This window comes from Sesamum indicum, linkage group LG2, assembly GCF_026168435.1.
Source record: "Sesamum indicum cultivar Baizhima isolate 11 linkage group LG2, ASM2616843v1, whole genome shotgun sequence".
In the NCBI taxonomy this organism is placed as follows: domain Eukaryota; kingdom Viridiplantae; phylum Streptophyta; class Magnoliopsida; order Lamiales; family Pedaliaceae; genus Sesamum; species Sesamum indicum.
Genome location: NC_142658.1, coordinates 5,988,644 through 6,005,782, shown reverse-complemented (window position 1 = coordinate 6,005,782; position 17,139 = coordinate 5,988,644). Strand labels below are relative to the sequence as shown.

General features: G+C 35.1%; 1 protein-coding gene across 3 annotated transcripts; it reads right to left on the bottom strand.

The window, feature by feature from the left end:
* Positions 1-1,535: 1,535 nt before the first annotated feature.
* On the bottom strand, positions 1,536-5,249 carry LOC105155406 (Tetratricopeptide repeat (TPR)-like superfamily protein). 3 transcript variants are annotated; one of them, XM_020692037.2, is made up of 3 exons: positions 5,092-5,249; positions 2,013-4,989; positions 1,536-1,936 (listed from the first exon to the last, which is right to left on the bottom strand). In XM_020692037.2, exon 2 carries the CDS (start codon positions 4,931-4,933, stop codon positions 2,120-2,122), a length of 2,814 nt encoding a protein of 937 aa, XP_020547696.1. In that variant the 5' UTR covers positions 4,934-4,989; positions 5,092-5,249; the 3' UTR covers positions 1,536-1,936; positions 2,013-2,119. The 3 variants fall into 3 exon arrangements, with proteins under 3 accessions (XP_020547696.1, XP_011069582.1, XP_020547695.1); XM_011071280.3 differs by having other exon boundaries at positions 1,536-1,910; XM_020692036.2 differs by having other exon boundaries at positions 1,536-1,910; positions 2,013-5,204.
* Positions 5,250-17,139: the final 11,890 nt, after the last annotated feature.

Below are 17,139 nucleotides of genomic sequence, written 5' to 3'. Positions count from 1 at the left end.
TGTATAATTATCCAAAAAATAGGGGTGATTTGTGTAAACAATGTGACTATCCCTAAATTATAATGCATAGTCTCAAAATAAAATTATTATAAGAATTTAAACATGAACTGTTGAAAGAAATACTTATTTTACTTTCACTTAAATAAACTTGTTAAGTAGGTGCAACGAGCTTTCCAAAATAAAGTTATTTTATTCAACATTTTTTAGCATACATGAGAAATGATACACCATATGCTTCGTTTACATTTAATGATTTGGCCATACATACATAAACATAAAGATTTATTTTAAAGAACAGTTAAGACAGACATAAAAATAGGCATAAAAACTTATTAGATTGAAAACTTTATTTTATTTCGTTCATCTTTTTGTATGTCGGCATAAAATATAATGCAATTTGTTAATTTTTGGCGAGTTCAAAAAATAAAATAAAATTGACATTTGTTAAGAATATATTAATCTTGATAATAAAACATTTGCATTTGTTAATAAATTCATAACTTATCGTCACAAGAAGTAAGTATTTCCAAATTTATGAAGTTTATATTTCACATGAATTTTAATACTTTTTATGAAAAATAACAGCGTGCAAATATTTTAATAGTTCCAGTAAAAAGTTCATCATTGATATTCGAAAACTGAATCCTCTTTCATTTATTAGCCAGAATTAACAGCACCAGCTGCCTTATGGAGGCAGGGAAAGGAAGGGAAAATGAATAAAAAGAGATGAGCATAAATAAAGAAACAGAAATAATTCGAAAAATCAGATTGAGTCCATCCCTTCTATAATCTTGAGTTCAGCAGTTATTCACATGCAGACTTTATCCAGGACATGAGAATGGGAGACACAACATATAAGATTTACTTACAAGAAGCTGTTGCCATTTCATGAAGAGAACTTGTGATTTGATGTTGCCCGACTTGATTGCATTGTCGTTGTCTTCATGGAACGGTAGGCCTTTCTGTTATTGTTGCGAAACATACTTGCACATAGTGTCAGAGCCAAGCATTAGTATATAAATCACATAAAACTGAAAAAAGAATAAAACAAAAAACTCTAGGTCCGTCTTGGGAGTTTAAAGCCGAATCTTGGCCATTAACATCACTTTCCAAGGACGTCTTCTTGGACAGAAGTTGCTGCACATATAATTGGACATCATAGTGAAAAATAAACTTTGTTTTTAAGACAACCTCAAGAAAAAGCAAACTAAAAGTATATTTTCTTACATTCTTACAGGAATTAGCAAACTAGTGGCCTCGAGTAAAGAGAATAGAGAAAACAACTACGTCATAAAATCTAGCAGCTCTTCGAGAAGTATGAGAACAAGAAGGTACTTCACTGGATCATGTGAAAAACACATCAGCCTTGCCAATCATGCACTTCAAGCCTCGAATCAGCAAAAGACACAATGCAGTATGCACTTTTATACACCAGAAGCAGTGTTTATGTGTCTGAAGGAAATTATGAGAACACTGAAAGCAGAATGATAGCAAATCATATCAATGTATAAGGACTGATGCAATGTGAAAGTATCTCTAGGCAATTAACTGTTTTCTTTATTTTTCATTTGATATGTAAAGATAACGACGATGGTGTGTCTCCTCCTGTCGACATTAAATTAAAAGGAGAAGATTAATACAAATTATAAATAATAACTGTTAAACTATATATAAACAGCTAAAAGGTGGATCTCATCCTACTTGAATTACATGAGCTCATATAACCAAAAGGTACTCTAGATATATCAGTTAAAAGACCACCGTTAGACCTCATTGGCAAATTGACAACAGTATGATCAACATATTCACTGTTCTTGATGGAACATGGAGTAATTCAGAACAATCCCTGTCTGCACTTTGTACAAGTTGAATATCTGATGTCAGTGTACAACAAAGACTCCAGCCACTTCCTGGAAAAGTAAATTTGAAATTGTGTCTGTGATTTTTTTTCTGCAAAGTTCAGAGGAATAACATGTAAATGGATGCAAAGATTCTGTATGTGCAATGCTTACCACTGCATCAGATTCAGAGTCGTCTATGCTATGAGGTCTAGATGGATGTATAGAGGAAAGAAGCAGAACAACCATGACAGTAGCGTGCGTATGAATGAATACAAGTATCATAGGCCCATCTGCTTCATCCACAAGGACCACTTTACAGCCTCCAGGTACATATCATTCTTTCTTAATGCAGTGATCAGATTAGCATAGGTTATCCTGTCAGGTTCTATTCCATTTTCTCTCATTTCCTTGACCAAAGCCATGGCATCGTCAACCATTCCTGCAATCCCATATGCTTTTATCAATGTGTTATAGCTGCACAAATCAGGACTGATTCCACATTCTTTTAATTCCGTTAGCACGCCAGCAACTTCTTCAATCCATCCTTGCTCTCCATAGATGTTGATTAAGATGTTGTAAGTGTACTGGTCAGAAGAACAGTTAGAAACCTTCATCCTCTGCAAGACACCTCTAAATTTTTCCATTTCACCTTCTTTCCCATAGACATCCAGCATGCAATTGTAGGCTTCAAGGGAAACTGAAAAACCATCAAATTGCATTTTCTTGACAGCTGCTGACATATTCTTTAAGTATTTATTTTTCCCATAGGCAGCTATGATAGTATTGTAAGATATAACATCAACTAGACCTCGTTTCTTGGCCATCCAAAACACTTTCCTTGCCCTTTCAAATAGTCTAGATTTGCCATAAGCATTGAGCATCACATTGAAGGTAATGGTATTCGGTGAAAATCCTCGCTGAAGCATTTCATCAAAAAGCCTTGAGAGTTCATCAACTGGCAACGCACGGGCACAGCAGTTTATAACACAATTATACATTTCCTCATCCCAAATTTCACCATTTTTCAACACTTGATAATACAGCTTGACCAATTTATCATCCATGCCACATCGCTGATAAATGCGGAGCATATCACGTAGAAGATACGCATCAGGCACAATATTCTTTTGTTCATTCATTATGTCCAAAACCAAGCAGGCGTCTTTCAAAGACCCAGATTTGACATACATTCTTATTATAATGCTAAAGGCTATCATGTCCAATTTGACACCTGAAGTTTTCAACTCCGCATAAAGTTTTTCAGCTTCAATAAAAAGGCCCATTTTACTGTAAATGTCAATCATTGTGCAGAAGATATTCAAGTTTGGTCGGGCAGATCTTGGCATGTAAGTAAATATTTTGATGGCATTCTCAAGATGACACAAATCTTTGCATGAACATATTAATAGGTGGTACAAGTTATCCTCAAATATAGAATCCTCCCATTGCTTGTCTCTCAGAACTTCCAGTGCATTATCAATCAAGCAATTTTTCACATAAGCTGTTACAAGAATTGCGCAAGATGTCTGGTTTTTGAGAACATGATCATACAGGGGACCTTCCAAAGTCAAAGACATCTTTTCCAGTCTATTAGCCTTCTCATACGCCTGTAAGACAATGCCCAGGATGGAGGATTTTTCACAACCAATCAGCATCATGTCATCAATAGTTCTTCTAGCGCCATCTTCATCTTCATGCTTGGCTTGCAATCTCATCAATGTATACAAGTTTGAGGAATTAGGCTTAAAACCCAACCTCTTCATTTCCATGTAGTAAAGTTTTGCCTGCTTATAATTGCCTGTTCGACCCCAACCTTCAATTAGTGACCTATATGTTGTTTCATCAGGCTCAACACCATTTTCTTTAAGGTCGTGGAACAAGCGTTCTGCGTGATCCATACTTGAAACTCTCCCATATCCAGTGATCATTGTATTGTATGCAACTATACTTGGAGAAAAGCCAGCTTCTCCCATTGCACACAGCACCTGCTCCGCATCACTTAACTTGCCCTGCTGGCAGTAAGCATTTAGCAGTACCAACCAGTTCTCCTGATTTAAAACCACATGATCTTCTCTCAGGAAGGAAATAACATCTTCTGCTTTATCATACAAGCCCATGCGTATATAAATCGTGATCATAGCTGAATAAGCAGACTGGCACGTTATTTTCAGATTCCGCATCCAAGAAAATGTGAACTCTGCCTCCTCGACAACCCAACCCTTCTGGTAAAGAGTCATAAGCATTCCAAAAGTAGCAACATTTGGCCGAACCTTATAATCCAACATCATCCTGAACCACTTAGCTCCCAAATCGACAAGCCCATTCTTATAACAAGCATATATAAGGGTATTGAAAGTCCGATAGTTAAGCTCGCAACCTGAGTCACAAACCATTTCCCTGATCATGACTTCCGCTTCACCCCAGTCCTCCTTTCTACCCAAAACCCTAAGAATCAAATTATAGGCAGTCATGTTCTTCTTCAACTTCCCATTAACTTTCATCCACTCAAAAAACCTCAAAGCTTTGTTACCATTGCTTTTCTCAAGCTGTTCTAAGATCAGATTGCAACGCTCGTAGCTCAACTCAGGCGCAAGATCATCAAAATCTAAATCCACTACAGTCTGGCCATCCAAGACTCTGTTTGGTTTTATATTTTGTCGTGGACCCACGACTTTCTCTTCCTTCTTATACTTGTTGCGATTTCTATGAACATCCAAATTCCTACTAGTGTGCTTCCGAGCCGCATTTGCACTCCTAAGCTTTTTCCAGATATTCACTCTCCCTTTATGAGAATCTCCATGAAAATCTGGGGTTTCTAAAATCATATGATCACCAGCTACATATTTCTTCCCATCACCAATCTGACAACCATCCAATGTCGACTCAGGCGCACCCAAAAGCTCATTTCCTAACCCATTAACCCTAATCTGCTTCAGTTTACAAAAGGGCTTCACAATAAGCGCCCCATTAGTAATCACATAACCCGAAAACAAGGTACTTGAGCCAAATTTCAATGAATTCAAAGCAAACCTCTGTTTCTTGGACTCATAACAGCTGTTATCTACAGAAACTGAGAGCTTCAGGGAGGCCATGGAGTACGGTGGCCTCTGCTTACACTAGCACTACTTCTTATTCATCGAATGACTAACTGCATTCAGCAGCATAAGAAAATTCAAGTTCTTGAATTTCAAAGTCGAATTCAGCTTAAAAGTAAGTGGATTTTAGCGATGGAAGCCAATAAAAGACGTACCTCTCTTCACAGAGTGCAAGCATTGAAAGGATAAATGAAGTTGAAAGAAGTGGAGGAAAAGAAGCTACTGGGTTGGAATCCTCTCCTAGATTTGCATATTTTGTTATTAAATGAGTAGAGAAATTTTTTTCTCATCATTGTCTGTGTATGGATAAATATACATCCAAAACATCTACATAAAAATAGAATAGGCAATAGCATTATAACTCTTTGAAGATCACAAAAATATACTTCATACATTAGTTCACATTTAAAAATTCAAACACATTTGATGCGTATACATAATTTATTAATGTGTATATATAATTCTAAAGTTTTATTTTATTTCTTTTGTCTAATTAAATAAAATTATAGATAAAATAATTAATTTATTAATTTGACAAAATAAATTATTATTAAGTATCAAGAACAGAAAATTATTTGAAGAAATAAATATTTTGTGAATAAATAAATATATTTTTCAATAAATATTTTGTCGGCTAATGTAGTCTAGGGATCACGACCCTTAATTGTTACGGTAGCAGAGGAACATTTGATTAGGAGTATAAATGGATCGAACTCGACAAAAAATTAAGGCTCGAGGTCGAGCTTTTGATTTTGAATTTGAGCTCGACAAGCTCAAAACTTTTAGGCTCGAGCTCGAGCTATTTCAAATTTTTATTTATAATTAAAATATTAATTATTTTGAATATTATTTATTATGTAAGATTAACAAACTCAATATTTTTAACAAAAATATATTTCTAATTTTCTTCAACTATTAGATAATAAAATTAATACTTAATATAAAATAAAAAATATATAGCAATAATAATTATAATAATAGAATGCTTATGTAAGTTAATGGAAACATTAATTTCATAATAATTATAAAATTAACAAAGATTTGTTTCCATTAAATTAATGTTATGTATATACAACTTCATAAAAAAGAATACTAAAATTATGCTTATTTAGATGGATATGGAAATACCATACTTTTACAATGATATAAAATTAAAATATGAGATATTGCCTAAATATAATTCTAATATATTATAAATATTTTTTTTATTAATTTGATATACTAATATGTGTTAGTTAAATATATAAGAATATTTCAAAAAAAAAATTATTAAAAAATAGAAAAAGCTCGCAAGTGGGATAGAATTATATTGGTTCCAGCTTGACTCATCAAGGAGCTCGAGGTGAGCTCTAGTTGAGCCAGTCCGCCAGCTTGCAATTGGCTCGACTCATCTACTACCGCTACATTTGATGTAAGTGCTTGAATTTATTCTATATTAAATTAAAAGTTTATTTGTTTTTATATTATAAATATTTTCTTATTATATTTTTATTTGAACTAAATAGAATCTCTATAAATTAATAACTTTTCTCTAAAATAATAAACTTTCTCGGTCCCGATTTTGGCCCAAAGTCTAAATTAATAAGATAATAACTTTTCCAAAAAACCCTTATATAAATTTATGCTCCCTTCAATATTATAAATTAATAATTCTATAAAATTACAAATATAACTAGGACAAGATTGTCTAATTGGTTTATATTCATGTATAATGAACTTTGTTTTTAAGGGGGATGTATTATATTTTATTAGTCAATCATTCAGTGAGTCAAATACAATGTGTATATTTTATTCATAAAGAATAATGTAGATTCGTTGAATTAAAAAATTATTTTTAAATTAATAAATTATTAATTTATCAATTATAATATCTCTTTAAATTAATAAAATTATGTGGTCCTCATATTATAAATTTATAGAGGTTTTAATGAATTTATGAAAATATGGTTTTAAGAAATATGTGAAGGAAAAATTTTGGACATCAGAGAAGAAATAGGGTTAAATTGCATTTTATGCTCCTATATTTTGTTAAAATAGCTAAAACCTTCTCTGTGTTTTCGAAATAGAAACCCCCATTATATTTTCTAAAACTCAGCAAAAAAAAAAAAATCATTCCATTAATAATTAACGGAAGGTACATTACACACGCTCATTGTGTGTTTGAGGGTGTTTGTACTTGCTTTTGACCTTATTTATTGATGTTTTTAACTAAAATACCCTCGTGATGTTTATATATTTCACACCTACATCTTTTACTTATTTCGGTTGATTTTTTTATATTTTAATCTATCTAAAAATAAAATATTTTTCTAAATATATTTATTTAAAACTATGAAAAAATATAAATTTTTTAAGTTTTATAATTTAAATTAAAATATTAAGTTAAAATCACAGTATAAAAATTAATATAGTAAATTCATCTTTAAAATTTAAAATATCTTAATTAATATAAAAGTTAATAATTACAAAACTTATATAATATTAATAATTTAAATAATTATTCTTTAGTTAAAACTTATATAATATTAATAATAAGGGCATGAAATTGGATATCTGTTCCCATCCTGGACTAGGCGTCTATGCTTAATACTTGAGATCGCATTACACCAAACTGCTCGATATAGGAACCTCTTCTTCCTATTTGATTAATGACTGTGGCCACAGTTTTATAGAGCGTAAACGCATCTCCAAGTGCATAGGAGATACCTTTGTCACGTTTTGATAGGGGACGGATCCCCTTCTTGGAATTCACTGTCCTTGCTACATACTTTGACTGCACTAGAAAAGGTTTATGATGATCATGTCTGAAACACGATCACCCTTCGCACAAATCTAAGATATAGTCATCGCATGCACGTGACTACCGTGATTCTTCAAGTCTGAGGGTTACTCCCGTACTATTAGAGCCGGCGACTCAAATCATACCAACCAAGCCTCCAAGGCTTCCATATAACGATCCTCGCGAGCCAGTTCAGTAGATTCGACACCTAGCCAATCGACCCATTAAGATTGCATAGACGTCCCACGTATGTCGCTGATGAAACACGACATTCATCAAATGAATGCAACTCTTAATGTAAGTCTTAGTAGGATTCTCGGTGCCCAGTCTTAAGGTGCTCGACTTGAAAAATTTCAGACCAAACACTAAATAGTTGGTTTCATAACAACCATCCAATGCGCAGTCCAATTATTGCACGGTTGTTAAAGTGGTATGTGGGCATCTGTTGTGACGTTCAAGCAGTTTGACGTAATTTGCTAAGCACAACAGATACGTGTGCCGACGATGAATTCTTATCACATTCATCAGGACAACATTGCTTAAATAAAGATTGCTTGAATGGTTCTCAAAACTTCCAATCCAATTGGCTTTTACACCCATTCCAATATGTGTTACAAACATGATCATCATAAGACTTGTCCAGTGCAGTCGGAGTGTGTAGCGAGGATGGTGAGTTCTAAGAAGACGATCCATCCCCTGTCAGTATGTGACAGAGGTATCTTCTATGCACTTGGAGATGCACTCATGCTCTATGAATCTGTGGCCATATTCGTTGATCGAATAGGAAAATGTAGTTCCTATGTTGAGGAACTTGGCTTAATGCGATCTCAAGTATTATGCATAGACGCCTAGTTGAGGATTGAAACCGACACTCAATTCCATGCGCTAGCTAAGGCTGGGAGATGGTAGACGGCAGGACCGAATCCGTAGGGACTCGAGAGCCTAAAAATTTACATTATTATTCTCCTAGTCTCTAGTGCCATGACCGTTGCTAGACGACCACCTATGCTGACGGGCTTTCTTGATCAAGGGTTAATCGAGATTTATTAATTAAATTAGATTTAATTAATAATTGTATTTAACACTATCCCAAATCTACCTGAAAGGCGAACCTAAAGAGTCACACATAAATCACCGAGAAGGGACCGGGAATTAATTGAAAATTAATTCTATAAGTAATTGAATTACTTATAAATAAGAGGGATCCATTGGATGGAGGAGTCCAAGAATAAATTAATATGATTAATTTATATTGGGCTTGCTTTTATTTATTTAATAAGTTGGACTTATTAATTAATTGAGGCTTATCAAGCTCATATATTTAACTAGATTAAATATATGATGAGTTTAATTCGGTGGGTTTTAATTAATTAAATTAGATTTAATTAAATTATTTGGGCCTTGTATTTTATTTTTAAATAAAATAGGCCAAAGCAACCCCTAATTAAGTTGTTGGAAAATTCGAGGAAAGGAAATTGTTGACTAACAAATTTACTATTGCAAAGTGCCCTGTTAGTCATCCTTTATTTGGAATAAAGGATTTATTACCTTGTGGATGGTAGAATGAACCTAGGCAAATTCTAATACATTCATACAAGGTAAATATATGTATATGAGTTATTTGGAATGACCGATAAATACATAACACAAAAACACAAAATAATTTCCTACACCAACACAAATTCGGCTGCCCCCTCTCATAAGCACACTTGGTGTATTTTTTCTCTCCAATTCTTTTCTAGCAAATTGAGTTGAGGGATCCCATATTTCGGTGTGGTGTGGACGCAACTTTAGAGGGCTTCTACGTTGAAGTCTTGCGTGAACGGATCAAAGGAAGGAGGTTCGAAGTAAATCAAAGAAAGAGGTAATTCTTGATTTTACGATCTTGTACATCTCGTTTTTATTTCAACCATTAGCCCTGCTTAGTTTTTATTATTTTTATTATTAACTACATCGAACGTCCGGAAACTCCAAGGGTACACCCCTTGGAATTATGATTTTATTACGTTTTATTTTTAATTTACGTAATTTTATATTACACTTTTGTTCACACGTTTCTGGGCCGATTCACTCGCATTTTGCGGTGCTTTCAAGTGGTATTAGAGCTTGGTTCGATGTAGGGGCTATGATTTTATGTGAATAAGCATGACAATATAATTTTATTGCTTTTGAAGCATGATATTTATTTTTTTCTTATTCTTGAATAATTATATGATAAAATAACTTGTTTACTTTTTGCAATTTTGGATGTTTTAAGTATTTTAAGAAAATTAGACTTTTTGGTAAAATACTTATTTTTTAATTTAAGGTTGATGTGTGGAAATAAAAAAAAAAAAATGGCACTGTAGCAGTGCACTGCTAACTGGTATTGCATAGCGCGTGCGCGGCCGCTGGGCTGCCTCTGCTGCTAACGGTCGGCGGCTGGGCTAATCGCCAATTTTTCCTGAAAATTCAATTTTCTAATTTCTGCATATTTTCTGAAAAATATTAATTTATTGCAAATTTAATTTTGGAGAAAATTGGATTTTTTCTAGAATTAAATTGCTTGAATTAATTGGTTGTTTTTTGTGCATTGGATGCACGGGGCTTTGTCATCCCTTTTTGGTATTTTCTTGGAATGTTCACTTTCTTGTCTAGCATGATTAATTGTTAGTATGTGCTAGAATGAATATGGGTGGATGATCACGGAGCCCTAGATCGTATGTATGTCTTTTATTTTGTTGGGTGGGCCCGTGTGCCCTTGTGATCTATTTTCTCCCTCCTTCACATTTTTAACCTTCGAATAATATGGCTTGCTATCTCCCTCCTAATGTACTCCCCCTAACTTCTGATTGGGGTTTCTTTTAAAATTGTAATGAAAGTAGTATAGGACATTTTGGTGAGGTTTTTATTTAAGCAAACCTATGGAGATGAAGGTCAATGAAGGAGGTCTACGGAGAAGGCGACCCATGAAGATATCACAAGGCCCATCTATATGTTGATGGGTAAAATATTATGTAATAGCATAGGGTCACCTTAAACAGTCCTTAAACTTACTACGGGCTCAATGGGTCGCATAGTTTGGGCTCATGATCATCCAATAGGGGTATACTAGGTTTCATTGCATGCGATGCTTTTATTTAATGCTTTAAATATTTGATACTTATGCATGCAATATGTGATGTACTCTCACTTGGTTGGACTAAGTTGAAGTGTTCAGGCCCAAAATGGACTTGGATCAAAATGGTTTGATCTGTCCAAGGTTTTCCTCCAATAATGTGGTGAGGAAGCTTTCACTACCTAAGTTTGGTCTCACGAGTCGTGGCACATTTGGACTAGAGGCAAGCTGTACCATTATTATGAACAAAGGAACACGCTCATACACAAATATCAGTAGAGGGATCACAAGTCTAAGGACTACTGGAAAGTTCGGAGAAATTAGACTTGAGGTGGAGAACTAAATTGGTTATAGAGACAAACCATTCGATGGGATTGAGGTGGTGCGTATTTAGTGGGAGTTCTTGAAAAGTCTGAAAATGAGAATGGAATTCTTGTTTAGTGAAATTCCTCCGGAAGCGGCGATGTTGAACTGTCTCTGGTAAGGAAGAAATTGAACCTTAATTGGACATGATCCGATCGATGCTTCATTGAATTAGTTGGCCCGTCTGGATGTGGACTTTCAAAAACCGTCCAGTTGTAAATTATGGTGTTTTCTTAAAGTTGTAATCCAGACACCACATTTAATATTGATTGATAAACCTCTGTCCCACAAAAGTCTTGAGTATGAGGAATTGTCCTGCATACGTCAAAGGACTAGTGGGACGAGTAGAAAACTCTAGTTACCTAAAAAGTACAAGTTTCTAAAACCAGACAAGGAGAAGCTATGTAGGACATTGATTCGGATAAATGGTTTGGAGCCATAAAATCCGCTATGGAGTTCAAACTAGGTTTGAATGTTCTACATACTTGTTTTGACAAGTTCATGACGTACATGACTTGGTCAAGAACAAGGTCGAAGGTCAATGGGAGCTCAATTGTATTCCAAGTATTTTAAATTGAAGAACATCTCGATCATTTGGAAAGATAGAAAGATTCCTTGAAAGTCTAAAACACGAACATTGTTCATAAAATTCTCCATAATAGGAATTGGATTCCTATCTAGGTATAAGCAGTCATGGTATACTGATGAGGATCTTAGATGTTTGACATCCCCTGCGTCTTTGTTGTAAGTAGCATGGAATGCTATTCGGTGCACTAAGCCCGATGTTGCTTATGCTTTTTAAGTATAACAATGGATATTGAGTGTGCACCGATGAGGCAACATACAACTGTTGAAGGGCTATCTTTGATACCTGAATAATATTAAATCTAAATAACAAACGTACATTCGAGGTTTAATGATAATGTGGTAATATTGGAAAGGTTCCAACTGGAATACCACAAGGAACCTTATTGTGAAGATCGAACGTATGGAAACTTTAAAAGTTATACTGGAAGATGTTAGGATAAAAAAAAAACGCCCAATTGTTGGATGTGCTACCTCTCATAGCCGCGCCAGTAGTCACCTTTAGAGGATGACAACTGTGGTATAGCACAAGGTAAAAGGCCCAAGATCTCATCACACGTCCAAGGAAAAATCTTAGACACCATCATCTACTTAGAGTGATGATAGGAAGATGTAACGTGCAGTTGGACCGCATGACATCGAAAGAAACGGAAGTGGACCATAAGACCTAGCCGATATAGCAGATTGCTCATAATCACATTAATGTGAAAACATGAGTAATTGGATTTAAGGCCAAGTGGGAGATTGTTGGAATAGGTGACCAAAAGTCAATTGGATTGGTGGTTTTAATAACCATTAAACCAATCTTTATTTAAGCAATGTTGTCCTGACAAATATGATAAGTATTCATCTTCGACACATATATCTATTGTTTTTACCAAAATTACGTCAAGCACCCCTTTGACGTCATAACAGATGCCCACAGACCACTTAATAACCCATGTAGTTGGGCTGCGCATTGGATGGCGACTATGAAGCCAACTTCTCAGGGTTAGTTTGAAGTGTTCCAAGTTGAGCACCTCGAGAATGGACATCGAGTGTCCTATGGGGACTCACATTAAGAGTCGCATTCATTTGATGAATGTTGTGTTTCATCAGCGACGAACGTGGGACGTTTATGCAATCATAATCTAGGTGTCGAATCAACTGAACTGACTCGTGGGGGTCATCATATGGAAGCCTAGGAGACGTTGTCGGTATAACTTGTGTTCCCGACCCCGATAGTACGGGAGTAGTCTTTAGACTTGAGGAATCACGGGAGTCACGTGCATACGATGACTGTATCTTGGATCTGTGCGAGAGGTGATTGTGTCACAGATATGATCATCATAAACCTTATCTAGTACAGTCGGAGTATGTAGGGAGCATGGTAAGTTCCAAGAAAAGGATTAGTCTCCTATGCAAACGCAACAGAGGTATCTTCTATGCACTTGGAGATGCGTCACGCTCTATGAATCTGTGGTCACAGTCATTGATCGAATAGGAAAAGAAGGTTCCTATGTTGAGAAACTTGGTGTAATGCGATCTAAAGTATTATGCATACACACCTAGTCCAAGATGGGAGCCAACTCTCAATTCCATGCCTTAGATTAAGGCTGGGAGACGGTAGATGGATGGACCGTACCCGTATGTACTCGAGAGCCTAAAAGTTTGCATGAATATTCACCTAGTCTCTAGTGCCATGGACCGTTGCTAGATGATCACCCATGATGACGGGCTTTCTTGATTAATGATTAATCGAGAATTATTAATTAAATTAGATTTAATCAATAATAGTGTTTGAAACTAGCCCAACTCTAGGTAAACCTAAAGAGTCACACACAAATAACCGAGAAGGGACGAAGAATTAATTGAGAATTAATTCCATAAGCAATTAAATTGCTTATAAAGAGGGATCCATTGGATGGAAGAGCCCAAGATTAAATTAATAGGATTAATTTATATTGGACTTGCCTTATTATTTAATAAGTAGGACTTATTAATTAATAAAGGCTTATTGGATTCATATATTTAATTGGATTAAATATATGACGAGCTTAATTAGGTATTTTTTAATTAAATTAGATTTAATTAAAATTATTTGGGCATTGTATTTTATTTTTAAATAGAATCGCCAAAGCAACCCCTGATTAAGTTGTTGGAAAATTTTAGGAAAGAAAATTATTGACTAACAAATTCACTTTTGGAAAGTGCCATGTTAGTCATCCTTTATTTGGAATAAAGGATTTATTACCTTATGGATGGTAAAATGAACCTAGATACATTTTAATACATCCATACAACGTATATATATATATATATATTAATTATTTGGAACGACTAATGAATACATAACACAAAAACACAAATAATTTCCTACACTTGCAACAATTCCACAGCCCCCTCTCATAAGCACACTTGGTGTGTTTTTTCCCCCAATTCTTTTCTACCAAATTGAGTTCTGGGATCCCGAATTCCGGTATGGTATGGAGGCAACTTTAAAGGGCTTCTACGTTGAACTCTTGCGTGAATAGATCAAACGAATGAGGTTTGAAGTAAATTAAAGAAAGAGGTAATTTTTTATTAATGATCTTGTACCTCTTGTTTTTATTTCAACCATTAGCCCCGCTTAGGTTTTATTATTGTTTTTATTAACTCATCGAAAGCTTGGGAACATCAAGGGTACACCCTTGAAATTATGATTTTATTATGTCTCATTTTTAATTTACGTAATTTCATATTACCGCTTCCGCTCACCCATTCCTGGGCCGATCCATTCGCATTTTGCGGTGCTTTCAACACTAAGGCTAGAGGCAAGGGTAGCAATGTAGTAATACATGATTCACTTCCTGAACAAAACTTACAAATGTCAATAAAGATTTTAGAAGGGGATGAGGGTATCAGGGAGTTATTAAGAGACTATAAGGGCTGCAATGTTATCAATTTACATTAAAGAAAAAGCAAGTCCCTTATGGTCTGTTAATGCAAGCATGGTAATATTCTTAATCCTGAAGAACCTGTGCTACTGTTACAGTATAGTGTTGAGGGTGCAGGGAATGAGGAACAATATGAGGGTGTAGGAATTGAGGAAAAGGCTGAGAATGTGATAATAGGATCTAAGGCTGTAGGGGGTGAGGAAGTAGGGTATGAGGGTGTGAATGTGGAAGTAGGGGCTATGGAATGGGATGAGACAGGGGTGGATTTGGAGACTATGCTGATTGGGGTGAGGAACAACGAGACGTTCAGACCGGGGTTGAGGGAGAGGTCCAGACTGGGTCTAAGGTTGTGAATGAGGGTGATAGGGGTAATGATGACTCAGAATCAAATTCCGATTCATCATTAGTTTTTGATTGTCTTTCATGGATGTCAGAGGAATTCGAGGGTCCTTGGAATGATGATATCTTCACTAATAGGCCTAAAAACTGTACAAGAACAGTTCTAAGAACAGTAAGGTCTTTATGAGAGAAGGAAAAAAAAAAGAAGAAAGCAAGATGACAAAATGTGAGGGGTGAAGGGAGTAGTAGGGGAGTCAGACAATGGTTTACTGATTGTGAGGATGAAGAGCTAATCTGTAAGGGGGTCTTATGATGAGGGGGATGGGTATCTAGTGTGGGATGAGAGGATGGATATGGGTGAAAAAACTTGGCAGTGGGTATGAAGTTTGAGACAAGAGCCAAATTTAGGAATGTGATGAGGGATTGGGTTGTGGGGAGGGGATGAGATTTGAAGTTGTTGAAGAATGAAAAACACTTGATAATTTCAACTTGTAATTGGGAGTTGAGGGCATTTTCAGTCACGAAATCCACAACATTTCAGAAAAATCTATTAAGGGGCAACATACTTGTGCACATAAAGATGAAAATACACATGCCAATTACAAGTACATTGGTCAGAGAGTTGAAAGCTTTGTGAGAGACAATTCAAATGAGCCTATTCAATCATTAAAGAAAAAAGTCAGAAGAGAAATTGCAGATTCAAGTTTCAACTTATAAAGTAGAAAGCCAAAAAAATATGCTCTTGAATTTATAAGAAGTGATGTGAAAGACTTTATGTGAGCTCCCTAGTAATGAAGTTAAACAACCCACCTACTTTCCAAAGAATGTTTTTTTGCTTGAGAGGGATGAGAGATGGTTTCTTTGATAGGTGTAGACTAGTAATTTGGTTGGATGGGTTTTTTGTGAAGGGAATATTCAAAGGGCAGTTGCTGGCTGCTATTGGGAGGGATCAAAATTGAAGGATCGCGTGGTACGACCCTGGAACACGCTAGCACAAGCGGTAACAAAACCGCGTATAACAATTTAAATTTAAAGCGTAAAAACAACGAATCCAAGGGGTGTACCCTTGGAGTTCCAAGGCGTTTAATGTAGTATGAAAATTACACAACAATAAAATATAAGACAAAATATCAGTTTTGGTCCTACTAGATAGGGCCCTTCTCACTTGTAGTCCCACGCTTTACGTGTTCAACACCTTTAGTTCCAAAATCTTAGTTTTTTAATAGAAATAGTCCTGTTCCGTTAACAACTAACGGAAACGGCATATGAGTTGTCACGTGCCGTTAGTCAACTGGCAACTGGCGAAAAAAACAAAGACTAGCCTTGTGTTCAGTTTTTGGAGGGAAAAAAGGCGCCAAAAGAATATTTTTTCGCTATTTATATATGCAAATAACCCACAAACACCACACAACATTTTAATCACTTAATCTTGAGAGCAATAGGCCAAAAGATGTCACAAACATCTCAAAATACTTCAAATATTGAATGCTATTGTAATGGTGAATTATGTGTAAAAGGATGTTCTTATATATTACTAGAAGACCTTTTAGTAATGGTGAAATATGTGTAAAAGGACTAATGGATATCCTTTTTTGCAAGTAATTATAGTTTATGTTGTGTTTAAATGTATAAGCATAAATCTTGAAAGCAATAACAATGGAAACTAAAATTGCACAAAAGCACTAAATTGCAAAAAAAAAAAAAAAGAAAATAAACTGAAATCCACTAATTTTGATCATTAATGAAATGTGTAGTAAAGTGCAACTTTGCATGCTTAAAATCTGTCAAATACTACCATTTTACAAACCCAAAATGTACCAAAAGAACCCCCAAAAGTCTTACAGTATCTTGCAATATTTTATTCTTTAAAACAACACCGATGAACGTGAACAAATATCACGGGACAACGTCAAGTGCACCTCCGGCGATGATTCCTGCACCACTCCAGAAAAGACAAAAAAAAAATTAAATTAACTATATAAATTATATATATTATAGGAAAAGTTGACATTGACGATGATACAAGTTACAACCCAGTGTTTCGGAGTAAGATACGTAGGTACACACTAACGTCCTAACTGACATCGAAGTAAACGGCGACGATGAACTCACCTCGAGGCGATGA

Coding starts and splice junctions, on each gene's coding strand:
- LOC105155406 (XM_020692037.2), bottom strand. CDS start 4,933: ATGGCCTCCCTGAAGCTCTCAGTTTCTGTAGATAACAGCTGTTATGAG.